Source organism: Protomyctophum bolini (genome assembly GCF_963924005.1).
Source record: "Protomyctophum bolini genome assembly, chromosome: 4".
NCBI lineage: Eukaryota > Metazoa > Chordata > Actinopteri > Myctophiformes > Myctophidae > Protomyctophum > Protomyctophum bolini.
Genome location: NC_137865.1, coordinates 35,318,914 through 35,346,690, shown reverse-complemented (window position 1 = coordinate 35,346,690; position 27,777 = coordinate 35,318,914). Strand labels below are relative to the sequence as shown.

The 27,777-nt window shown below is 42.0% G+C and overlaps 1 protein-coding gene across 4 annotated transcripts in view; it reads right to left on the bottom strand.

Moving 5' to 3' along the window:
• Nucleotides 1–2,191: 2,191 nt before the first annotated feature.
• The window catches only part of ampd3b (adenosine monophosphate deaminase 3b), a 28,617-nt gene continuing 3,031 nt past the window's right edge, over nt 2,192–27,777 (bottom strand). The window contains exons 1-15 of one of the 4 annotated variants that reach the window (XM_080762341.1): nt 26,973–27,082; nt 21,558–21,774; nt 20,452–20,638; nt 18,948–19,113; nt 18,383–18,602; nt 16,316–16,449; nt 15,624–15,814; nt 14,834–14,965; nt 14,339–14,502; nt 11,540–11,666; nt 9,901–10,064; nt 9,226–9,346; nt 7,947–8,120; nt 5,258–5,368; nt 2,192–3,344 (exon numbers count right to left, since the gene is read on the bottom strand). In XM_080762341.1, the coding sequence (XP_080618467.1) occupies nt 3,168–3,344; nt 5,258–5,368; nt 7,947–8,120; nt 9,226–9,346; nt 9,901–10,064; nt 11,540–11,666; nt 14,339–14,502; nt 14,834–14,965; nt 15,624–15,814; nt 16,316–16,449; nt 18,383–18,602; nt 18,948–19,113; nt 20,452–20,638; nt 21,558–21,772 (2,283 nt within the window). In that variant the 5' untranslated portion in view covers nt 21,773–21,774; nt 26,973–27,082 and the 3' untranslated portion in view covers nt 2,192–3,167. Of the gene's footprint in view, nt 3,345–5,257; nt 5,369–7,946; nt 8,121–9,225; nt 9,347–9,900; nt 10,065–11,539; nt 11,667–14,338; nt 14,503–14,833; nt 14,966–15,623; nt 15,819–16,315; nt 16,450–18,382; nt 18,603–18,947; nt 19,114–20,451; nt 20,639–21,557; nt 21,775–25,766; nt 26,104–26,972; nt 27,083–27,777 lie in introns of those variants that run through there. The other 3 variants (XM_080762340.1, XM_080762338.1, XM_080762339.1) reach the window with 3 other exon arrangements.

Genomic DNA, 27,777 nt, shown 5'->3' with positions numbered 1-27,777 from the left:
AGCCCATGTTTTTTGAAATTTTGAAAAAAAAAGTTAGCCTCGTTTCTCATCATTTTGGACCGTGGGCTATAGCCCATATCGTACGGCATACTATAGCGCGCAGTTTTTCATCATTTTTGAGGATTTGAAAAAAATGAAAAATGAAAAAAACGGTGGGTTATAGCCCATGTTTTTTGAAATTTTGAAAAAAAAAGTTAGCCTCGTTTCTCATCATTTTGGACCGTGGGCTATAGCCCATATCGTACGGCATACTATGGCACGCCGTTTTTCATCATTTTTGAGGATTTGAAAAAAATGAAAAAATGAAAAAAACGGTGGGTTATAGCCCATGTTTTTTGAAATTTTGAAAAAAAAAGTTAGCCTCGTTTCTCATCATTTTGGACCGTGGGCTATAGCCCATATCGTACGGCATACTATGGCACGCCGTTTTTCATCATTTTTGAGGATTTGAAAAAAATGAAAAATGAAAAAAACGGTGGGTTATAGCCCATGTTTTTTGAAATTTTGAAAAAAAAAGTTAGCCTCGTTTCTCATCATTTTGGACCATGGGCTATAGCCCATATCGTACGGCATACTATAGCGCGCAGTTTTTCATCATTTTTGAGGATTTGAAAAAAATGAAAAATGAAAAAAACGGTGGGTTATAGCCCATGTTTTTTGAAATTTTGAAAAAAAAAGTTAGCCTCGTTTCTCATCATTTTGGACCGTGGGCTATAGCCCATATCGTACGGCATACTATGGCACGCCGTTTTTCATCATTTTTGAGGATTTGAAAAAAATGAAAAAAACGGTGGGTTATAGCCCATGTTTTTTGAAATTTTGAAAAAAAAAGTTAGCCTCGTTTCTCATCATTTTGGACCGTGGGCTATAGCCCATATCGTACGGCATACTATAGCGCGCAGTTTTTCATCATTTTTGAGGATTTGAAAAAAATGAAAAATGAAAAAAACGGTGGGTTATAGCCCATGTTTTTTGAAATTTTGAAAAAAAAAGTTAGCCTCGTTTCTCATCATTTTGGACCGTGGGCTATAGCCCATATCGTACGGCATACTATGGCACGCCGTTTTTCATCATTTTTGAGGATTTGAAAAAAATGAAAAAATGAAAAAAACGGTGGGTTATAGCCCATGTTTTTTGAAATTTTGAAAAAAAAAGTTAGCCTCGTTTCTCATCATTTTGGACCGTGGGCTATAGCCCATATCGTACGGCATACTATGGCACGCCGTCTTTCATCATTTTTGAGGATTTGAAAAAAATGAAAAATGAAAAAAACGGTGGGTTATAGCCCATGTTTTTTGAAATTTTGAAAAAAAAAGTTAGCCTCGTTTCTCATCATTTTGGACCATGGGCTATAGCCCATATCGTACGGCATACTATAGCGCGCAGTTTTTCATCATTTTTGAGGATTTGAAAAAAATGAAAAATGAAAAAAACGGTGGGTTATAGCCCATGTTTTTTGAAATTTTGAAAAAAAAAGTTAGCCTCGTTTCTCATCATTTTGGACCGTGGGCTATAGCCCATATCGTACGGCATACTATGGCACGCCGTTTTTCATCATTTTTGAGGATTTGAAAAAAATGAAAAATGAAAAAAACGGTGGGTTATAGCCCATGTTTTTTGAAATTTTGGAACAAAAAGTTAGCCTCGTTTCTCATCATTTTGGACCGTGGGCCCGGAAATTGCGGAAATTGAAAATTGCGGAAATTTTGGACCGTGGGCTATAGCCCATATCGTACGGCATACTACTATGGCACGCCGTTTTTCATCATTTTTGAGGACACACTCAACACACAACACTCCGCAATTTGCTAATGTTTCTCATCCTCCGCAACACTCCGTAATTTTCTAATGTTTCTCATCCTCCGCAACACTCAATTTTTCCGGTAAATACAACACATTGAGCAGGGCACTGCAGGGAGTTGAACCCCGTTCCGGTAACGACACCAGTGCCTCATATAGTGACATAGTATGTCATTTTTCATGGTTTGACTATGCATGTTGTTTTTCATGATTTTCGATGATGAAAAAATAAATCATGCAAAACGACTTACTACAGTATAGTATGTAATTTATCATGGTTTTCAATAACATACTATAGTGCGTTGTTACTTGTTTTTCATGATTTAATCCATATCAATTAAAAACCATAATGCCCTACCCGGATTTAAAAAAAATTAATGCACAAGCATAATTATATTTCAAATCCCTTTAATAATAAAAAATGTATTTCCCCATTTCAATGTGAGCATGCAACAGATAAGTGACAACAACTTTTTACTTCACTGTAACAACACACAGCCACTGGCTGTGACACTGCCAACAGAGTGCTACAGCAATGATGTGTAACGTCAGGGTTGGCCTAAAGAGAGACATTAACCCTCCACTGACACCATGCCTTCTCACCACAGATTTCCAATTGGATTTTAGGATGAATGAAGAAAATAAGCTCTTTAACAAAGAAATTAATTAACTTTGAAAGCACATACTGTACAAAATAAAAGGTTGAGAAGCAAAATTATAAAATCTGTACGGCAGGTTTATGTTAACCAGAGATGTAATTTTCTACATTCATGGAAATTCCTTTGGTAAAAGTTTTGGCGAAGCCTAAGGAACCCCTTGCAAACGAATTTCCGGGTTTAAGGACTACAAACCGTAGTAGCCTACTCTAAGGTTTTAGAGCACTGAATAATGAATTGCTCCGTGAATCAGTGACCCCATGAGACTTATGCAGTTGTTAGGTAGGGATGGCGCTTGTTTTTTTATTTATTTTTATTGACAACGAGCACCTTATCGATCAGGCTTATTGAGCCGGGTTCTTATCAAGCCTCCTTTTGGAAAGACGGGAGACGACAAATTCTGAACAGCACTATTATACTTTGTACTAGGACCTTGAAATACAGTACTTTTCTAACAGAATATGGAAGGTTCCCATATGGAATGCAACCATGCAGACAGTTAAACATTAAACCAGTAAGACACCCTGAGGGCAAGGTCGCCCGGCTCATACCATAATAGGTATACATCTACATTGGCACGAGGGGTGGCACGAAAAACACTCCTTGGCCTAAATTCGGCCATAGCCCAAATGTGCTATTGTTTCCACCAATAATGGCATAATTTTTATAATCTGCCTCAGTCCAAAATGGGTTAAGACAGCTCCCTCCCTGTCACTGTGCTGGCTGCGAGCCAGCCTCCTCCTTCACCGCGTCCACCAGGAAAGCCAGCTCGTGGCACAGTGTCTCATGGCGATACGCCAGGCGGATCTGAGCCACGTTGGTCCGACGGATATCGTTGCCCTCTGGCCCGTCTTGGAGGTAGTTGGGGCCAAGGAAATGTTTCTTTTCCTAGACGGAGAAGAGAAGAGAGACATGATACTATAGATCAGTTAGATAGTTAGATAGATACCTTTATCCGCCGCGGAAAATCAGTCTTGTTCTTGCCATTATAGGGACTCGGATTTGTGCAGACTGTGAATTGACTCCCGGCCCATACTGATGTTTTAAACCAGGGGTGGGCAACTTTGATGATGGAGAGGGCCACTATTATTTCCACACTCTCCAGATGGGCCACATTGCATAATGCATATTTTAGCTGTAGCAAAAATAGCCGATCTACAAGCTCAAAACATGTCACAGTGCGACACGTTTTGTAGATACACTATTTTTGCTATATTTGAATTCAAATCCTGAATTATTATTTTTGCCATTATTTAATTGGAATCCTGAAAAGTAACCTTTTTATTTCATTTCAAATGCATTTAGTTATAGTTATGTTAACTTAGTTATGTTAACAACTGATGGCCCCTTGGCCATCAGTTGCCCATGTAGGTTTTAAACCCTTTCATAGCAAATGTAATGTTACAAAGTGCTTAACCAGGCCACAGAGCACCCAAGATAGATGGGACTATAGATTTAAGAGGGGAGATGACCAACTGTAAAATGAAGTTACATTCTAATCTGGACAGTTCTACATAATAGTAAGCATTGGTAATAGTTGGAATAATGGCAGGTGGCAGGATACTGGCATCCCACTGACCATGATGCCGACTATGATACTGACATGATCCTGAGATTCCTGACTATGATATTGACATACTTTGTAACATTACATTTGCTAACATCAGTATGGGGTCATGATACTGACATCATACTACAAAAGAATTGCCACACACTCGTAGCTGCCAATGCCAAATGTTTTGTGACAAGACCAAGACAAAAAAAGCTGCCTTCTTCAGGGTAGATATGATACTGACATGATTCTGACAAGACTAACCATGATACTAACATGATTCTGCCACTCTGCAGTCTGCAGTCAGTACCTAATGTGAAAGGCCACTCTGCAGTCAGTACCTACTGTGAAAGGCCACTCTGCAGTCAGTACCTGATGTGAAATGCCACTCTGCAGTCAGTACCTACTGTGAAAGGCCACTCTGCAGTCAGTACCTGATGTGAAAGGCCACTCTGCAGTCAGTACCTAACCTGACGCTGCCAGATCCAAAAAGCTTGCTACACAAATTTGTTTCACAGCTTATTTGGATCTGGGATCGCGGAAGCAAATTCGATGACGGGGCTGTTCCTTTTTTTCAAGATACATGGTAGATGATTGGATGGGAGCGTTTGTCTATCACCGTGTGGGCGTGCAAACACAACCAATCATATCGACGTGTCTATATACCGTCACATCCGCATCCCGCCTTTAGCTCACGCTGATTGGTTCGGTATGAAGCAGATCTGACTCAGGGCTCAACTCCGTCAGAGATCCCAGATGAGTGTTGTGTTGGGGAATATGTTTCCGCAATACCGCCCTCATCTGGCAGCGTCAGGTTAGTCAGTACCTACTGTGAAAGGCCACTCTGCAGTCAGTACCTAATGTGAAATGCCACTCTGCAGTCAGTACCTACTGTGAAAGGCCACTCTGCAGTCAGTACCTAATGTGAAATGCCACTCTGCAGTCAGTACCTACTGTGAAAGGCCACTCTGCAGTCAGTACCTAATGTGAAATGCCACTCTGCAGTCAGTACCTACTGTGAAAGGCCACTCTGCAGTCAGTACCTAATGTGAAATGCCACTCTGCAGTCAGTACCTACTGTGAAAGGCCACTCTGCAGTCAGTACCTAATGTGAAATGCCACTCTGCAGTCAGTACCTACTGTGAAAGGCCACTCTGCAGTCAGTACCTAATGTGAAATGCCACTCTGCAGTCAGTACCTACTGTGAAAGGCCACTCTGCAGTCAGTAACTACTGTGAAAGGTAAGTACCTGATGTGAAAGGCCACTCTGCAGGACGCTGTTCCGTGCGATCTCACACACATCGCACGTGCTCAGCTTCCACAGCTGGGCAGCGATGGCGTACTCCTCCATCAGCGCCTCCTAGAGGCGAGAGTTGAGACCAAACTAGTGTGAGTGCCATCTAGAGCAGGGATCATTTAAAGGGCCACTTTCACACCCTCTTATTTTAATGATGATTGGGAGACAAGAAACACTTTCCTGGGGTTTTATGTGGGTAATTTGTGTTTTAGGATATTTTAGTATTTCAAAGTGTCTGTCGTGTCATGGGCACTGGTCTCACTGCCGGATTACTACAATGACCATAATGCTTTGCTGCGCTCACCCCACCTTGCGGTGAGGGAGAGGGCTGTCTTACTGAGACAACATGTAGTCCAGGAAGGAAGTGAGACCACTGTCCATTACATCACTGGTACTTTCAAATACTAAAATATCTATAAACACGTATTACACACATAAAAAGTGGCCCTTTAAGGGGTTTTTTGCCAGGGATTTTTTTGTTGCGGGCAGTTCAGAAACCTGTCCACCAGTGACATCATTATTTTTTTAAACAAGATTTAAAAACATATATACCGTAATTTCCGGACTATAAGGCGCACATGAATATAAGCCGCACCAGCCAAATTTAGAGAAAATCCCAAATATGTACAAGCCGCACCGGACTATAAGCTGCAGGTGTTTTAATGTTTAATTACCATATGTAAAGGTTTCCGCACGGTCGCCCCTTTTCCATCCTGCCCCACTATTATACTGATTATATAAAAAGTATTATCATATTAATTTATCATTGTTAAGTTCACTGCATAATTGCATATCCACGGGCATTACAAAAAATGGGATAAATCAGGAGAAATGTGTTTAATAAAAGGAAAATAACTGCTAGAAGGAAGGTCCTAAATTAATTTAATTAAGCAGTGACCGTCTCTGTCATGTTATTCTTTCTTAATTTTAGTATAGAGATCGACTACTTCTCCAACCTACGTACTGATCCATTCATCCTGGCTGATTGTTTTCATATCATATACAAGCCTACTGTACGTGGATTTTGCCGTCACAGCCACTCGTGTGGGCTGCAGTGGCAGCATGCAAGACAGTCCCTCCTCACTCTGCCCAAATGTAGCCTGCTAGCTAGCAAGCCTAGCATGTAATATTAAATAACCTAGCCATTATAAAGACCAAAGGAACTGTGGTTGTAACTTGATGTGAACATTTAGGCTTGTATGAATTGAATGAATAACATCCCATCGTTTTTCAAACAGTGCTGGCCTCTCCTCCGTGCCTGTAATATATAAATCCATTCCAAAGTAACGTAACATGCTAATGCTATGCTGCTCAGTAGAAATGTATTGCACAACGAAAATAGCAGATCTACAAGCTCACAAGGCGTCCTTCCGTGAGGCAGTGTAGACTTGTAACTTTGACAACAGCTGTTGTGAATTTTGGCCAATCAGAGCTGCAAAGAGCCTGCATGCATGGACCAGCCAATACTCTATGGCAGGTGTTCCCAAACGTTTTTGGACCAGGTACCCCTTTTGGGGTAGATATTTTTCCAGGTACCCCCTCATCCTCGCAACACGGATAACAATATATTTACAACCACAAGCAGTGTTTCCTGCAGGAAAAAGCTTTGGCATGGTGCTGGGCACAGGCCGCAATTTTGATCAATTAATTAATTTGATTCATTAATTAATAAGATTAATAGACGTCTAGTAGACGTCTAAATGTAGACGTCTAAATGTAGACGTCTAAATGTAGCCACCATGCCTAAATGTAGACGTCTAAATGTAGACGTCTAAATGTAGACGTCTAAATGTAGCCACCATGCTAGCCAGGAAAAAGTGCGGCTTATAGTCCGGAAATTACGGTATTTAGATTTTTGAGGGGCGCTAGCCCCTCCCATATACAGGTTTAATGTTTGTTTTTAGTTCAATGTTCATTGTGTATTTTAAAAACGCCATTGACAATGAAGGGAAAATGTACATCATCTTGTCCCCAACACAAACATTATGCCATTAACAATAAATTAACAATAAAGATAATTTAATGTTTGTGTTTTACATCACCATTACATCACCTAATCAACACGAGTTAGATTTTAATATATTAGCGCCCTTCACTTCACACAGGTGTGATTTTTATTAATGTGAGAACGATGGCTTCCATTATCGCAATGCAACTTTTCAGGAATAGAAAGCCTGCCGTTTCTATTAGTTTGGATTCCCCATCGATGATGTCACTGGTGGACGGGTTTCTGAACTGCCCACAGCCCTCCTACTGTATGTGACACAGACTGAGTAGGAAAAAAATGTATTTGTATTGTATTTTATCATGAACATTGATGAGGATCAATTATATGAAGTTAGATTGAAAAGTAGTTAAGTGGTCCTTTAATAACGATTATTCTAATAATCGACCCAACAAATCCCCAGAAATTTGTAAAAAACTAAATAATAATCATCAAATGACCACCCCAAGTCAAATTAGAATTTTAATTACTTCCTGTAAACGTAAAATAGAGAATAAATAAATATTACACCCATAGTAGGTATCCTCTAAAATATGGGAAGGGTTTTGGATGACAATATAGCCTTTGCAACAGATTAAAAAATGAAATAAATAAAAGAATAGAGAAAATAAAAGGTGTAAACTACACCATAGTGACCTTGGTGTAGTGGAACTGCAAGGGGTCATCTGTCGACAGGGACACACACAGGCCTTTGTGGAGGAACTCTCTCAGTGGGTTCTTGGAATACTCCAGAAACAGACTGTTGTTGCTCAGTGGAGACATGGCGATGGGGACCTGCGCCAGGTAGTACAGATACTGCAGCACTGGGCTCTGCATGGAGAGGAAGTCAAAGTACGTACATTTTATTTATAAGGTGCTGAACATTGGACACAATTAGGGCCGATTCATACTCCTATTTTAGAGCCGAATAAAAGTCGGTTCGGCGCTGTAGAGCCTACAATTTGACGTCATTTGAGGTTCGGGGGGGCGGGTACCGTCCTAAAGTCGGCTCTTTGGTGCTACTGAAAATTTCTGACGAGCCGAAATCATTTCGGCACTACAGCGCCGAAACAGTGATAAAATAGGAGTATGAATCGGCCCTTAGGGGTGCACGATTATGAGATTATGACTGATATCCGATCCCGATTATTTGCAGGGTCATTTCTGCTAGCCTGGCTAAATCAGCGAATCGTGAATCAGCCGTTGGCAAAAATGTTTGTCTGGCTTATTAGCCAGGCTACATTTCTACCGATTCTGACCGATTCCGATATTATACAGTGGACCACAATGGAAAAAAGCCTAGGCCCTAGGGGCTTAAAGCCTGTTAACCAGTAAGACGGCAGACTGCTGGGCGAGTGCTGGTGCTTTGGCATGCAGGGGGTCAGATCAACATGGAATTAATTCTGTACTGGCCATATAAGGAGCATGTCTTGAGTGTACAGGGTTTGATGAGGTCAGACCAACTAACATATGGAATGTCAGAACAGGTCAGCTCCATACTATACATTTACAATTTCATAGTCAAAAGTAATCAATCAATCAATAAATACCGTATACTCTTTTCCAAGTGTCTGTTTTCACAACTGAATGACTACTGAATGAGAGGAGTACACAAATTAAATGTAGAAAAAGTAAAATTTTATTTATATTTTTATTTGGCGTTTGTTCTACACTAGAGGTAGTAGACACTTGATTTATATTGAACTCATTGGTGAATTTTTACATTATTCATTTTAGCTGGTGAAAACCGATGAAATAATCAGGATTATTTTGAGACCGATACCGATATGGCATGGGCGTGGGAGATGTTGTCTGCAGTGAGGAACTCTTACCTTCTTGAGGTTAAGGCCGTGGGAGATGTGGTCTGCAGTGAGGAACACCTACCTTCTTGAGGTTAAGGCTGTGGGAGATGTTGTCTACAGTGAGGAACACCTACCTTCTTGAGGTTAAGGCCGTGGGAGATGTTGTCTGCAGTGAGGAAGGCAGAGACCAGATGAGTGATGGAGCCTGCCTCACCGCAGTGAGGCCGAAACTGGAACGTGTTGAGCCCTCGTTCCCTGTGTGAGAGGAAACGGATAGCACACATCTTTGGAAATAATGTGAGCGCTTTGATTCCTAAAGTGATTTGATTCCTAAAAGGTTTATTTGTACAAATAGACCACAGACAATAAAGAGCTATACGAGTTCAGAGTTATAGGCCCTACAATAAGTTATTAATGTACTGAAGCCTGCATCTAAGTAAGCCTTGCTGAGCCATGAGGCCTATAGGGCAGGAGCCTATTTACTGTTTCTGTAGCGTGAGGCAGCTTGATGTACAAGTAGAAACCCCTGGACATGTACGCTAGTATGTCGCAGGGACTTAGCCCCCCAATCCAACCCTTGATGCCGAGTGCCAAGCAGGGAGGCACTGCGTCACATTTTTCTTCAGTTCTTTCTTTCTTCATTTTTTTCAGTCTTTGGTATGAGCCGGATCAAACCCGACCTCCCAGTTTCAGGGCAGACACTCTAACCACAATGCCACTGAGCTGGTGAAGCCTACATTTAATACACTTAAATACTGTGATTCTGCACTTTAAAAGTGTGGTTGTACTGATGCAGATACTGTACGTACTTGCGCAGGTTGTTGAGGACCATGATGTTGGCGTACATGTGGTAGATGTAGTAGGTGTAGGGGGGGTTGTCGTCCGTGGTCCACTGCTCAGGCTTGGGGCTCTTGTAGGAGAACATGTGGTCGCTGTGTTTGGACTCATCGTCCACGCTGTCAAAGCCCGTGACCTATTGTATATAAAACCATTGTTTCACTATAAGGTGTACTTAATTGGCTCACAATTTAACTACCTATAAAATGGGCATTCAATTGAAGACAATTTAGGAATTCTATTTTGGATCTATGCAACTGTGACATTGTCACTGTAATTTAGTTTTTGTGTTGTGCTTCAGTTTCAATAAAATGCTAAATTTGAATTCAATGTGTCCTTGTTGCCCATTATCCTGATGCACAATAGAGCGTCGCAGTCCCGCCCCCTTTCATGACGACGCCAGGCCCAGGAGATGAATCCCAATGCATTTTTCCCATAGACATTTCAAAACGTATTTATTTAAAGACCTTTTAAGTGTCGTACGAAGCCAACTCGAGTCGTGACAAATCATGACAACAAACACAATATTTTGGACCAAAAAAATAATTACAAAGAAGAAAAACAACAAAAAAAGTGTTGTAACCTACTATACTTTCTGAAAAGTCTATGAGGAGAATGAACGGGGATTTATTTTCCGGGTCTGTCGAGGGGGCGGGACTGCGACACTCTATAGAGCGTCGCAGTCCCGCCCCCTTTCAGAACGACGAGTGGCCCAGGAAATGATTCTCCATTCATTTTCTCCATAGGCTTTTCAAAAAGTATTTATTTAAAGACGGTAACGCCGCGGACAAAGCCAACTCGGATCGTGACAAATCATGGCAATAATTACAATGTTTTGGGCCGATCAAATAATTAGTAAGAAGAAAAACAAAACAAATAGTGTTGTATCCTGCCTTTATTTTCACTATTTTACTTTCAAATGATTTGTCACAATCCGAGTTGGCTTTGTCCGCTGCGTAACAGTCTTTATATAAATACTTTTTGAAAAGCCTATGGAGAAAACGAATGGAGAATAATTTCCTGGGCCACTCGTAACAAATAAGTTAGTGTTGACTTTCTGAAAGTGTAACCTACTGGATTAAAGGGATATTTCAAATTTTCTTTTTAAATGTTTTATCGTCTACTCAGGCTTATGTGAACACCCCAGACAGTTTTCCTTCTGGGTCCTTCTAATACGTGAGGGGCCGTGGTTTGCTTTATTTTTTATAATTATTTTGGAAAATAAACTTCTCCAGGAGGAGGCCGGAGGAGACTAAAACATCAAAAATAATTATTACAAATACATGAAAACAGTAAATGAAAAAACACAACCCCCTCACGTATTAGAAGGACAATATCAGTCAACAGAAAAAAGGACGGTTGTTTTCATGGTTACAATGGAGTTATAATGGGTTTGTATAGGAAGGGGGCGGCTACAATGAACATCAAATATCTAAATACTAAATGGAGCAACTTAAAAAGTGGCTGATGTGTTGACATAAGCCTGAGTAGACGACGAAATGACCAAAAGTTTATTTTTTTAAGTGAAATATCCCTTTACGTACTTATATGTTGTGAAATACATTACATGATTGTAATACGTTTTACATATAATAATTATTATTTACTCACATATTTCAAGAATACATGAATCTCCTTGTTCTTCTGTGGATTGACTGTGGCCTCAAACAGCGGGAGGAAAATGTTTTCCAGCATCTTCGCAAAGTTCGGTACCAATTTCTTTGACTTGAAAATGTCACTGGAAGATAGAGAACTTCAATTAGCTCATCTCCTCAAGTTACCAGACAACTGGACTTTTCTTTGGTACATTTTCATATTGTTGATGATGTATTGTATACTAGGCCTACTGTATATATATATTTTTTTAATATATATTTTTATCCCACGATTTTGTAACCCATTTTTCACCCCTTTGTCAATTATCTAATGTGATCCTGGGCTCTACACACCCTCCGCCAACCTAGTCCCCATATATGGGGGACATGGGGAGAGCAACGGACTTGAACTCATGCTTCCTTCATGCCCGAGTGTCCAAGTTGCTCCTTTACACCTGACAGGGGGGAGTTTCCCTGGTTGGACGTAGCGTGTGCAAGGAACACGTTATTCCAACCAGTTCCTTTCCCCTCCATCAGGCGCCCCAGCTGGCCAAGGGGAGGCAGTTTAGAGACCAGGATTACTGCATGTTTTTTGTGAGGGTACCTACCCTAGGGGACACGGGGAGAACATGCAAACTCCAGTGCCCAAACTAGGTATGGGCACTGATGAAGCGGGGAAGGAAACACACTGCCAGCACCCACAGTGTCCCGAGCGGGAATCGAACCCAGGACCTTCTAGCTGTGAGGCGACAGCACTACCAACTGTGCCACCGTATACAGTATTTTCAGTACTAGAGTGGTGCCCGTTGGGCACTGGCCTACTTGTAACGATGCAAGTTGGAAAGTTGAAAGTTATTATGTATGTGTCCCTTCTGTGTCCCGTTGTACTCGTACACACAGACAGACAGAGACGTGGTGCATTTATAGATATATGATAAGATTGCAATGTACTTTGAGCTACGTGTATGAAACACTATATGCATAGTGAATGCCGCAACACGCTTGGTCTTCAACCAACCAAATCTTTCACGTCTCCCCCTTCTCCGCTCCATCCATTGGCTCCCGGACCGGTTACTGTCCGGTGTCCGCACAGTACAAAACACTGATGTTGGCCTACAAAGCAACCAAAGGTATGGCACCCCCATATCTTCAAAGTCTGAATGATTATACACAGTATGTCAGAAGGTATGATACTGTATGATACCCTATTGTGCTGAATATAAGACTAAGTTTCTTTTTTCAATGGAAAAAACAGGGTCGTATTATACTTGGGGACTATAGAGCGTTGCAGTCCCTCCCCCTTTCATGACGACGCCAGGCCCAGGAAATGATTCCCAATGCATTTTTCCCATAGACATTTCAAAAAGTATTTATTTAAAGACCGTTATGCCGCGGACAAAGCCAACTGGAGTCGTGACAACTCATGACAACAAACACAATATTTTGGACCAAACAAATAATCACAAAGAAGAAAAACAACAAAAAAAAAGTGTTGTAACCTGCCGTTTTTTTCTTCTTTCTAATTATTTGTCCGGCCCAATCTTTTTTGTTTGTTGTCATGAGTTGTCACGACTTGAGTTGGCTTTGTCCGCGGCGTAAACGTCTTTAAATAAATACTTTTTGAAATGTCTATGAGGAAAATGAACAGAGAATCATTACCTGGGCCCTGATAGGGGGCGGGCCTGCGACGCTTTATACTAGACTATTTGACATTCAATGTTTTTTTTTCCCCCACAAGTGAGTCTTGAAGAATCACACCCATGTGAAGTGAGGGGCGCTCTTATCATTGTGCATCATCCAATAAAAATGAATATACCGGTACTTCCTCATGAATTAATTTGTTATAAGCCCCAAGCTTAATTAAAACAGTTGCACTGTGTTTAAAAAAAGCCTATTTGCTCAGACACATATGACGTATTCTCCTTTCATTGTCATGTGGCAAATGTGACATGAGTTGTGACGAAAAGCTGTATACAGTATGTCGTCTTATTTTTGGCACAATACGGGTATCTTGTTGTTATTCACCTCACAATATAAATTATCGTTAGTCAAAGTTAGAAGACAAAATCCTTTTCTGTATTGCTCTTGGCAGATGGAAGTGATTCTGTTGATTTCAGAATCCAAAATATGAACTGTATGTCACCTCATATAGAAAAACAAATGTAAACCCTTTTCCTCCTTGAGGAAGTTCCAGGTGGTCCTCAGCTAAATGATGGAGTCGGTAACCAAATGGGCCCTTATTAGATCTTTAACTCTTGAGTTAAATTATCGTTAAACATCTGCATCAGTAAATTTAGCCTACACAATTAGAGAATGTAGAATAATTGTTATTTTGATAATCATTTGCCTGTTATCTCTCCTTATGGTACTACATCCTCAATACAGTATGGAAATGAACAAAATATTCAAAGTTTTGGGTCTGAGACACTAAATGTCATCAAATAACGGGCCTTGATATGAAAAGGGTTGAAAACCACTGTCTTAGTGCATCAGGGAGTATTACAGCATAATGTTTCTTTCTCCATCTTGTAGCATCAGTGTGCAAATTTTGATTTTAGTCAGTCTTTTGAATAGTTTTAATTTAGTTGTAGCTGGAATGTTTTAGTCGACTAAATATCATAAGAATTTTGTCATAGTTACATTTTTGTCTAGTTTTTATTTAGACGAAATTGTCAATACATTTAGTCTTAGTCACCATAGATTTAATTTTCATTTAGTTTCCATTTAGTTTTCGTCAGTGAAAAAAAAGGTAGTCGACGAACATTTTCGTCACAGTATTAGTCAGCTAAATCAACACTGTGTACTAGGCACTTACTAGATCCTGGGTACTTGGATCATCCAGCGCATGTTGGGCGAGTGCATTTCATGCTGGATGAACCAGTTGGCGAGGTTCTGCCACTCGTCAGTTGAGCGGCCGTAGATGGACAGGCGAGGCTCCGTGTGCTGGTACTTGCTTCCCTCCAGCTCACGAGCCACTTCCTGTTTAGTTAGTCACACCCACCCACCGCAGGAAGCCGGTTGACAAAGCAAAAAGAAAGGGAAGAAAAGAGGCATTCATTTTCTCTCCCGCTTCCTCTAGTGGCTATCGCCATCACACCTAAAATAAGAGTGTGGTGTGCATGCATATTCATAATGTATTGTGTATGTACAGTATGTCATTGTATGTTTATATTGCATGGTTTTGCTTTAACCTGTACAGGTCATGGTTAAATGTGCTATATAAATAATGTTCGAGTACACACACGCACACGCACACGCACAAACACACAATATTATTATTATTATTTTTTAAGTGACGTTTGTTCCCCACCTTAATGATGCGTGCAAAGTATTCCCCGTTGATGTCGTTATCTGTTTTCAAGTAGATCTCTCTGAGCTCACTGGCTCCCACAGGGTTGTATTTGGAGTTAAACTTGTCGAAGCGATGAAATGTTTGTCTTCCCTGCATGAGATTCATTCGTGAGAGGTTGGATAACATTGCTCACTGTCACATTACCATGTTGATATGTTTGTATTCACTAAATCCACACAACAGATTCATGATCAGTCCAAACACGTTGCATAACATCTTCTGAAATGCACGAACACACATAATTATATCCTTTCGTCAACAACCTCCAATTTGTTGCAACATGTGCTTTAGGTTATTGAGAGCTACAATTCTACTGCTGGCATGAACATAAAACACACGCAATTATTACATTAATATATACACACACACACACAAATATTATGTATTAAAAATCACACCCGTGTGAAGTGAGGGGCTCTCTTATCATAGTACATCATCATGACGTAAAATAGACACTAAGCCGATTTTCTTTATTCTTTATTATTTATTATTTATTATAAATGTGCATAACATTTCCATAAAACTTTGCAAAGTACTAGTAGTACAAAGTAGTAGTGAAGGTTGAAATCTCTGATTTTACTGTATAAATTAGGGTCCCAGAGATAGCAATGCCATCAAAAGGCAGGTAAAAAATATCCTCTTATTGGGGGCCCTGGCATATCTTTTCAAATGGGGGTCTGTGCAGGGGGCTAATAAGTGACAATTTAGGAGTCCTTCCTTGATATGAGAAAGTTTGAGAACTACTTACGGCGTGCACATCCAGCGAGTCCACTGTGAGGTCGTATGGGTCCATGGTGAGGTTGTCGAACACCTGCTTGAGTGTGAGCTTCTGGTCGCCTTTCTCCAGAACGACGCGGTCCGCCTCCGTCTGATACGTGGTCTGGATGAAGCTCAGCAGGTGTTTCTGGTTCATGCAGGCTGCTGCGTGGATGTGAGTGTCTACCTGCATGGGTAGAATGGGAGACAAAGGTGATGATGTCCTGCTTTCCTACACATATTCCAGCTATTTTTAGTCTAGTTCGAATGCATAGCACTTGCCCTAGCCTCGACGACCTTACAGGCGTATGCAATGGCTCAACTTATGTAACTTAGTTTTCTAGACATAGCACTCTATAGTTTATACGCATAGTTTCATTATATAGATATTCCACTGTTCTTAGTTTACGTATGACTCTTGATGACTATTTCTATGTATTTGATGTATTATAATGCTTGTAATTCTTGTTTACTGTAAATCGCTCTGGATTAAGAGCGTCTGATAAATGCCTAAATTGTAAATCTCACTCTCCCCATTTCCTGTCAGTATCGATAAAGGCATAACTTAAGCCATTCTCAAAGACCACTGCAATTGGATTCATCTCCTCAAACAAGCATGTCTGAATAATTAAACTCACCGACAAAACTGCATATAACGTGCCAATATTGACTTGAGCACAGCACCAACCTTTCTGACATTGTAGAAGTCTCTGTGGGGAACTCTTTTCAGCTCTTTCAGTTCTGCCGTTTCGTTCATCATCTCATGCAGGTAGAACTTGGAACCCAAGAACTTGAGTCGTCTGTGACAGTAGGTTTTCCTGAAAGACACCATGCAATTTGTAGGAGATCGGCCCATCAAGATACTGGATGAAAAAAATCACACCCGTGTAAGTGAGGAGCGCTCTTATCATCGTACATTATCATGATGCAAAATAGACACTATGCCCATTTGCTCTATGACGTAAATTTCTCATTCATTGTCAATGGGAATTTAATGTTTCTGTAGGACGAAAATCTTCACTAATAACCTATATTAATAGCTGAATAGAGGAGGGGCTAGCGCCCCTCAAAAATATGTAATATGGAAATCCTCCGTGACGTAAATAATATCCTTATTTGGACTAGTAACGTGCTGATTCTAAACTAACGTGCTATTGATGACATTCTGGTACCTCGTTGGAAGACTCTGGCTGACGTTGTTGGAAACATCACGTTACCACGTTCGTTTAGAAAAAATCCTCGCGTTGGTTAGCACGCTGGAAGGGACCGTATATTCTCTTGTGCGTATAACCGCACGAAAGAATATTACAATCGTTGCAAGTAAATCTATCTATTTATAATGGCATATGATTATATATTCCGTTTCACAAGACATAGTACTTGTAGATAATATAACTCAACTGAAAATCCTCCAAAAGAGAGCACATTAAAAATTGTCCAGGTTTTAAAAGAATAGGCCAGATTTTGGTACTGCCTAAGGTGACCGTAAAATGTTTGTATTTTTGTATTCCTTCTCTAGTTTAACTTTTGGTATGAAAACAAGAATTGATCAATTATCAATTAATTACCAGCTGCCTTATAATATCTGCAGAATTGTGCTATGAAATGTGTCTATTAGACACAGATAGCACAATAGCACAATTCTGAGACACTGTCTATGTGTATTTGTGTGTGTGGAAACAAAACCTGCACAAAGCCAAAAGTCCTGCTAAAAGAATAGTAAACCTGAGTCCAACACCAAATTAATGTAATCTGTCTCTGCCATGGTGCGCGCTGTGATGTTGTGTGCTCACTCATCCACGTAGCCCTGTCCAGTTGATACTATAAATCTCTTTAGTAGGCTAGATGTATGTAAGAGTTGTTGGCCATGTGTCTGTTACTATATTCCTTCATTGAGGTAACATGTCATATACTGTAGGTCTTTATATTTCTCTCTCACACACACACACACACACACACACACACACACACACAAGCTCAGAACGTGTCACCTGACTCACCTCCGCAACACGTTGTGAGCTTGTAGATTGGCTATTTTCAGCACGGGGAAATATGCAGGCACACCGCACGCACGCACACAGGTGTCTGCTTTGCAGTACTTTACCTGGGTTAGCTTGTGTGCTGTACTTGAAAGTTGACATAAGAAATTAAGAATCCCTTGGTGAAATAACTAGTGGGTTGTTGTTGCAACTTGCTGACTGCAATGCTACCCCATTGGCAGAGAGGTCGGCTAGAGGCTAAAAGTGTCTGGTTGCCGAACTTGCTGGCTGCAATACTATCCCATTGGCGGGCGGTGCCAAAATGAACCAGGCCTTCAACGCCTTCAACACCCCCCCCCCCCCCCCCCCCCCCACACACACACACACACACACACACACACACACACACACAAACGACGGCTTTACATAACAACAACCTTAGTGTCATATGTTCTTATAAAACACGAAAGCACGCAAAAAAAAAAGTGGAACTGAACCACACTCAGCCAGGCTCTGTCATATATCCCAGCCATGCTGCACCGGCAGGGACTATAATGTGTATATATATATATATATATATATATATATATATATATACACACACACACACACACACACACACACACAAAAACCCTTTTTTTTGGGGGGGGGGGGGATTCTTCCAGGGGCCACAAGGGGGCGCTCCGCCGACTATTGGGGAACCCAGTGCTAACGTCAAAGGCGTTTCGCACTTGAAAGAAACGCGGTAAAAAGAAGGTGTGTTTTCACTCACGTTGGGCCATCGGCGATCATGGCGAGGATGTGGCTCATGTCGATGGCGAAGGTTTCCAGGTCGGGGTACGGGAGGCTGTGGGGATGCTGCTCCTTCAGGGCCTCTGCGTCGTTGTACACGTACACAATGCCGTCTTTCATCTTCAGCTCATAGTTGAGGTCCTCTGGCATGCCCTCCATGCTGTACGGGTCCTCCCCTTTCTGAGGGCAAGGCCAGTTGTCTGCAGACGAAAACATCTTGACCTTTAGGCTGGAGGAGGAGTACGGTACCCCGGCATTTGACACAACACAAGGCCAGTGGTTCTCAAAGTGGGGTCTGGCGGGAGTTCCAGGGGGTTCCCAGAATCCCAGCTAAATTGTAGTTATGAACCAAATGGACCCTTAAGGGTCTCTAACTCTGAGAGTGTGCAATGTGTGCAGTGTGACTAAAACTAGACTAACACTAAATCATTCCATGGGTGACTAAAATGTGACTAAAACTAAATTAAAACTATTCAAAAGACTGAAACCAAAATCAAAATTTGCTGTCAAAATTAACACCGACGCCCCAACCCCGCCACAGTCACCTGGCAATATCTCATCCTCCTCCTTCCATCTCTCATCAGCGGACTGGCGGAGGAACTTGGCCAGGGTCCTGGGGAAGCGGTGGTAGGCCAGTCTGGAATACTTCTCTCTGATGAAGAGCGCTTTCAGCAGACTCTGAGCCGCCTGCTCATAGGCCTCCACTGTGGTCTGTACAGGTGGTAAAGTATCACAATTTATTTTGGGGTGGTGGTGGGGGGGTAACAAAGTGCCCTTGACCACTTTCAACACTTAATGCCAGTTTGATTAAAGCCCAGCCTTCAACAAATGGAAATCAGATGTCAGCCATTATGTCAGCCAAGTAGTGGCCTTGGTCAGACTCAGATCCATTGAAGGAGAGTTACGACATCTCTGTTCACTACATGGGGCCAGTCCAATGGCATAGACTTCTATTGGCGAAGAGTGACAAAGGAAGTTTACGGAATGCATTGGAGTCTATGGGCTCGCACGAGTGACAAACGAGTACATGAACCACGTGCCCGGGCTGTTTTCTGTCCCCTCATTGGCATAACTCTCCTTCAATGGCTCTGGTCAGACTCAGTTCCCATCAAATACAAAGTGTAAACACCGACCCAACTACAGTGTGACTTGTCCGATGATGTCGGACAATTGGAATGGATGATGATACTATATAAACCTTTTAGCCAAATACCACTTCAAGAGGAGGTCGAGATTATTATTATTATTATTATTTTTTTTAAAGGTTACGATTTTGTAACCCAGTTTTTCTTATCACCCAATGCCAATTATCTAATGTAATCCTGGGCGCTACACTTCCTCTGCCAACCTGGGGGGGGCAGCGGACTGACCTCATGCCTCCTTCTATGCATGAGGAGTCCAAGCTGCTTCTTTTCACCTGACAGAGGGGAATTTCCCTGGCCGGACGTAGTGCGTGGAAGGGACACGTTATTCCGACCAGTTCCTTTCCCCTCCATCAGGCGCCCCGGCTGGCCAGGGGGAGGTAGTTTTAGAGACCAGGATTACGGCATGTTTTTGTGAGGGTATCTACCCTAGGGGACACGGGGAGAACATGCAAACTCCACACAGAAAGGCCCTATCGCCAACCCCCGCCTCGGGTATGGGCACTGATGACGCGGAGGAGGGAACACGCCGCCAGTGCCCACAGCGTCCCCAGCGGGAATCGAACCCAGGACCTTCTAGCTGTGACAGCACTACCAACCGTGCCACATGTTTTAACGTCAGAAATAATCCATGGAATCAATCTATACAGATAGTAGCACAGTTATGACACCGATAGTAGCATAGTTTGAAAAACATTAAAACAGAAGAAAAACACTAAAACTTTACGAGCTTAGAATGTCTACCTGAAAATATTCCTTACGGTGTTGGTGGAAATGATTTAATTTAATTTAATTCTTACTGTACTTATTCTCACATTCTCAGCACTCAGATACATTAGATCAATCAATCACTTTGAATGGAATGAGTTTACCGGTATAAAATGTACTGTAGCTATATGTAGCTTACCCCAGCGCAGTAATCGCCACTGATGGTAACTCTCTGGAACTCCGGAACGTTGACTGGGACAGATGAGGGCTCTGGAGATGCAGGGGTGAGCAGAGGAGTGACCCCGTCAAGAGGCAGAGTCCTGTCTGGAGACGCTGGGATGTGGAGGAACATGGACTGAGAGCGCCTCTGCCTGAAACTGTTCTTCCTTGAAGTTGAGATACAGAAAACACATCATTGACTGCTGTACGTGTATTAAGGAGTTAATAGATCAAAAAGAGAGACCAACCAGAGCCATAGAGTAAGACAGAGTTACAGGGCAGAAAAATGAGCGCTCGAGCGCTGTTCGTGCAGCCTGACAGTGACAAGCTGGAGTTTGAAATACCGGTACATTGTTTTCAATGAGGGCGGCGCAAATAAGAGCTATTTTAGACGTTTAGATGTGTGCAACATGACAACTGTTCTAAAGTATTGTACAGTGTCAACTAAAAGTCTCTGTAATGTTTATGTTGTACTATTAGATCTAAAATAAAGGGATTGCAGATCATTAAAGCTGGGCTGTTGCCCGAGTCCAGCACATCGTTGTCACTGTTCAATATGCACTAGGCATTATAGAAGTCTAGAAGAGCCGCCATTGGACTGGCCCCATGAAGCAAGCCATCTCTCTTTGTGTTATATTGATATTGCATCAAATATTAGTCCAGCACATCTTTGTTACTATTCACTATGCTCTTCGGCATTATAGAAGTCTAGAAGAGCCGCCATTGGACTGGCCCCATGAAGCAAGCCATCTCTCTTTGTGTTATATTGATATTGCATAAAATATTCAACGGACTGCATCTATAATCTTTGTATGAAACATAGCTTGCAAATAAAATGTATTCATATTGTTCCTGCTACAACATTATTAACCACAGAACCACTACAGACAGAGGCTTGTATATTTGGTTGGTCCTCTGTTCATCCCCTCTACACCAAATCTCTTTGAAAAAAACAGCCATTTAACAATTAAAACAGAATGCTCATCCCATAACGGGGACGCTAGGATTAAATTATTCTTATTCCAATTTGAAATATTATTTCTAGCTGCTGGCAAGATTATAGCATTTTGATGTCTCCACTCTTACTTCTTGACCGACTCTTCGGACTCCTCCAGCTCCTTCAGAAGCTCGTGCTCTCTGTCCTGGTGGCGGCCGATGGGGCAGTCCTCTGGCACGTTGAACATGGCCAGGACCTCCTTGTTGTCTTCCTCCTTGAGGGCCGAGGCATACACCCTCTCTGCCATCAGGCGCACATTCTCATCCACCTCGCTCAATGAGATCTTGGGGAACAACCGTGGCATCTCTGAGGTGGACAGAAGAAAGAAGAAAGACATTTAAATATGCAAATTAGGCATTATGTAGGAAAATATTAAAAAGCTAAATGAGAAAAAGAGGTTGCGCATCAGCAATGGCTTTCAGTGGAGTGCCAAACCCAAATCAAGTATACATCAAAAAATAGGAATTTTAAAAATTCCAAAAAGGTAGCACATCCAAAAATTAAACAAGCGGGGGACAAGGTACTCACATTTCCATTTATTCTTATTGGCACACACCAAAAAGGAACGCTAACGCGTTTCGGCTATGCAGCCTTCATCAGAGCATGAAGGCTGCATAGCCTACTTTGGCCCATGTCTCGATGTTTACATTACAACATCTGGATTTCAGTTCAGCAGCGTCATGAACACCCCAGCCCATGCATGCCATACGGTACATTCACCATCTTGGCCTTTGAGGGGCAATTATTTACAGGGGTCTTGAACTCACAATCTCCACGTCTCCAGTTCCAGAGACTGACCGAAGTCAAAGTGTACTTGATCTCCGGGAGCTTTTCAACACTGACATACATCAACAAAAGTTGATGACGTTTTGCTGACTGTTGCCACCAATCCTTAGTTCTTTTGCGACCATAGGTCACATTTACTATGATGGATGCTATATGGAGCTGACCTGTTCTCATATTCCATATGTTGATCTGACCTCATCAAACCCTGTAAACTCAAGACACGATTGATCTGACCCCCCATGCCAAACCGCCAGCGCTTGCCTAGCTGTCTGCCATCTGCCGTTGCCCTCAGGGCGTCTTACTAGAGCAGTGCCCATTTGTGATACCAGCTCCACATAATGGAGCACGGGCAGGGGCCCTGTCCAGAGCCCGGGCAGAGGCCTTTTTGGGGCAGTTCTGGAAAACCTTGGGTCCGACCGACTCGACACTGCACTCCCTGTGCGCGTGTGGGACACGTGTGTCGAATTTGAACACCACTTTGAGAACCACTGCGATAGACCACTCGAAAGATACTGCATACCAGTGTACAGTATATTTAATAGTATACACTTGTATATCATCATAAGGAACATTATATGGAGCAGTCCTATATTATGCCGTCATTTTATCAGGCCTGAAAGTGGTGATTGTGGAAAGCCAAACATTATCTTAGTGGTCGCAGTCACACAAAATGCCAACAGTAAACATGACAGCCAAGAATATTGGGTAACAGTCTAGGTGCTAGGGGTGGACAACAACACCTCAGCTTCAGTTTCAGCAGTAAACAGCTCTTCTTTCTGGCTGCGTGTGCTACCAGCTTCCAGTAGGTTCCAGTTAGTCTCGCATAGCCAGACAACTATTCCACAATCTCTGAATGCTATATAGAGTCTGGAACTACAGCTCCCGAAATCTGAGTAAGGAAGCTGCCATTTTCGTTCACGAAAATATATTAAAAAATATCTTTACATTTTATTTTATTTCCTTTTCTGCTAAGCAGCAAGCTGACGAAACGAAAGTGTGGAGGAGGCTCCACTTCCGCTTTATATTTTACTCAGTCATGATAGAGCTGTCGTTGCTCCAGACTGTATGACGGAAGCATTTGGAAATTGCGAGAGTCTGGTAACGCGAGACTAGGTTCCAGTAAACACAACTAATGACTGACACAACTAATGACTGACACAATAATAATAGACTAGGTTCCAGTAAACACAACTAATGACTGTCATAACTAATGACTGACACGATAATAATAGACTAGGTTCCAGTAAACACAACTAATTACTGACACAACTAATGACTGACACGATAATAATAGACTAGGTTCCAGTAAACACGACTAATGACTGACAATAATAATAGTGGGAAGTGGGATGAACTATTCAGCCAGATTCTTTTACATAATAAACACCTTGAGGTCCCGGGCCTATTTAATCCATTCATAAAATGTGCCCATCGTCAGCAAGGGCCTCTAGGCTGTAGAGCGATGTGATCAGTTTCCATAGCTCTAATTTGACGGAGATTATCAATCTCCGTCTCGGGCACATGACCGTGCACTTGAACTCGGCGGTTATTTACGTCATGGGCCCCGATGGTGTTAAACAACTAGTCGACTAGTAAACTAGGCTTGTTTCCCAGAACCTTGCAGTGGGAAAGCTCAAAGCGCGTGGGCGGGTGTGTTTATTTAAAGTGAAAGCATTCTGGGCTGTACTCATACTGTACCCATTACTGATGTCCTATTTATAGCACATATTCTGCTGGCAACAGGTCTTATTATTTGAAACACAATGTTTAAACTATTCACGTGAATATAAATATAATATATTTACAGTTATAGGCTTAGGCTGCATTAATTCCTTATACCATGTAGCTTTACAACTATTCACTATACTGTTGTTGTACATGCACTATATTTGCACTGCCATTATAGGTTGAATACTATATTATACTACAGGTTTGTACACTGTGTACTAATAATCTGTTATAACTTATTATACATTTACACTGTTAATATACACAGCAATACATCTGCACTACAGTGTAGTATTAATAGAGTACTCTGGTGGAGCCGTTGCCCCCACGACCCGACTACGGATAAGTGGTTGAAGATGGATGGACTTGTCATAGCTCGTTCAACTATGTTGAACCTGACACTATATAAATAACTGTGCGTCTAAACCGTTGGGATGTTACCACCTCTGTTCCAACATACCGTGACCATGATTACCCCGTAATGGATGCAAATATTATATATAATAAGAATATTGTCAATGTGTTGCATCTGAATGTGGTCACTTGGCCAGGGGCATGTCTCATGTTAATGTCACAACATGAATCAACACAGGGTTGGCCATGTAGCCGCTCCGTATCAAGTCACAAACTGTCCTGTTGTTGACGTTCACTCACCCACCAAATATTTACATATCCATCCCAGAGCTTTCAACAATATCCCAGGCGCCTTGAACCCCTGGCCCCACAGGGGTATTTATTTTTATGCCTGCCAGTCAACGCACTTGCCTTTGACAAGCCCACATTCCTGACAAGCCTTTCTTTTGCACGTGCATGCATGTCCCTGCAGGAGCAACTGTGCTGTCTTATAGACGATAGCCTTCAACCCCCATCATCCCATTTATAGAAACCTGACCTACAGAAAGCCTCTTGCTTAGTCAGGGTACATTAGGATATTTTAACAAGCGTTTTACTACTGTAGATTGTTGTGATGTTTGTATTAAGTGTGGGCAAGCTGAAGCCAGACAGCTCTTCCACAATCTTCAAATTCTAAATGCTAGAGTCTGTAACTGCGTCTCACAACAGTCGCGACAGGAAGCTGTCATGATTGTCATCCGTTTGACATTTCCGTTAATGAAAATATGTTTTAAAAATGTCTTTAAGAGATATTTTTGATATTTTCGTTTCTGCTAAGCAGCATGGTATTGTAGTTATGCGGTCTTTGACTAAGTCATATTCAGTATGGATCAACTTATTTACACAACTGTAAAGGTGAAACAGAAGTGGGGGGGCAGGTGGGACATCCGCTTTATTTCCATTACATTTTCAGTGCTTCCAATGACTGTTGGGGCGGAAGCATTTGAAAATTGAGTGAGCCTGTCTGTGAGAGAGAGAGAATCTCAATTTCAATAACCCAGAAAATTATTACACGGCACAAAAATGACCACTCTGGAACTATACTTAGGTAAACAAGCCCCATTGTACCACAAGGCTGCATATATAAATTGGAGTAGTCAGCTGTGGGGTGGGGGTAGGGAACTGTGACGGACATTGTGCATTTGTTTAACTGTATTTTTTTATGTTTTTTTCTGTATTTATTGTTGTCAAAACATTTCCTGATAAGATTTAGTTTGTATTTGTGCTGCCATGGGGATGTGGGGGGGGGGAATATATGTCAATAATTGTTTTGAGATTACTTCTTTGTACTGTAAAGAAAATCAATAAACATATGTTAAAAAAAAAAAAAAGAACAAGGCTGCATATAGGCCTATTCAGTATAAAAGTTGCTCTGTCTGTCTGAAGCTTACCTTCTACTGCGACTCGGGCCATGCTGATTCTCTCTGCCACTGAGTCTCTCGAGTTCTATCTCCCAAGTGGAAGTTAACTTCTCAGGGCTGTTGTTGCGTGGGTACCTTGTTTGGGCTCTCTGAACAACGGCTCTGATGCACAGAAGAACCTCGCTGACTGGCTCTTTGTTCTGCCTCCAACACCTTCTAGTTGTGTTTTTCTGCCACGTGATTCAAGCTTTTAGCCGCATGTGTGTGTGTCTCCTGGCACCTCTGCCCTCTTTTAAATATTCTTCTCAAGTCTGTCTACCAGCCTGTTTATCAGCCTCATGTGTCTATGCTGTCTCTCTATGAGTTGTCACACTATGCGTCTGCCTCTCTCTGACTTAGCAATTATTTTTATCTGTTCGGTGTTGCTGCTGTGAAACTCTATGTATGATTCAGCTGCTGGCTGTTGCTGTCTTGGGTGTCCCTCTACCCCTCTATTTTGGGGTGTTGTGTGGGTGTCAGGGTCACCTGTTATACAAGCATGTATGTCATCACAACTGGTTCGCAGCAGGACAAGGCAGCGGTTGTTTGCGAGCTCAGTTTGGGCAACAGGGATGGAATGAGACACCCTTGCTCTCTAGACACGTCTCTCGTAACTTAAGTGCACTCTTCACTCAGTGCCAGTTGTTTAGAAAATTGGAAGACTAGAAACTCTTGCGATATTTGTGAGTTGTTCTGAAGAAGACAATACAAACAAAAGGTCAGCTGCACGTACGCGAAGACTGTACAGTGGACTCCATTTTGTACCCACTGCGATTAAAATGAACTTGCACTTCACAGAGCAACTGTAACCTGACCACATGTCTGGTCTTGTCAAGTGCTATGTTTCTGAATAGAAATTGCCAATGCAATTTGTTATGGTCCGTTCGTGATATTGTTTCTCACCTCAGCAAAACAAGATTCCTTGCTGGTGTTACAGTTGGAACTGTAAAGAACGGTTATTGTGTACAGAGGGAGGGACATGAATAAATACTGGCAAATCAATAACTCTTGCAGTACCACAACTTTCCTGTTTACATGCAGCCAATCCTTGGCTGGGAATGCAAGCGCTCAAGCTCAACAAGTCACTCTAAGTCTAAGCGGTGGCATCTGCCACAGTGCAAAACAGCATACAATTCACTAGCTATAGCACAATACTGATGTAAAATAAAAGCTTTTGGAAGTTGCATTCCATTTTACCTGGTTTGGTCTTGTGTTTTGAATGATGTGTGTTTTGTAGCCCTCTTTCCCTTCGTGCTCACAGACACACACACACAGGCAGAAACCTGACGCTGCGGCTACAGTGGCAAACTGGTTTTCTGGGCTGTACAATATGCCAAGACCCTGCCCCTTCCCTTCACAGCCCTACCCTGCCTTCACCAGGTTCATTTCATCATCTCTATCGTCTGAGCATGTTTTGAGCATGTTTTTTTATTTTATTCAGCAACGCAGTTTATCGCAGGCACTTGATGACTGTGGAATAATATTGGAATGTGCCTTTATGTACTGTATGTTTTGTACCATTTTACAGTACACACAAAGGGAAAAGAAGAATCCCCTTTTGCATGTGCAAAGAACAGTTTATAACTGTCTTCACCAGGCCGAAGGCATGGGGAGAGAGTATGTTTTGCACTCCTTCCGTCCGTCCGTGTGTTTGTTGTCTCCACCAGGCCGAAGGCATGGGGAGAGAGAATGTTTTGCACTCCTTCCGTCCTTCCGTCCGTCCGTGTGTTTGTTGTCTCCACCAGGCCGAAGGCATGGGGAGAGAGAATGTTTTGCACAACGTCCGTCCGCCCGCGGCCCCGCGCGTGTGTGTGTGTGTTCACAGGAGTGCTCAGTTTCAAACAAAATGCCGCAAATCATGAACACATCGTGTGATTTCCGTGAAATTGTGCACGCACATTCCCACTAGGCAGAGGAAGAAATACCACTGCAACATTTTCAACTCAGCCTCATGGTGGCGCTATAACTGACCGATTAGTGTTTTCACCTCTAACTGGACGGA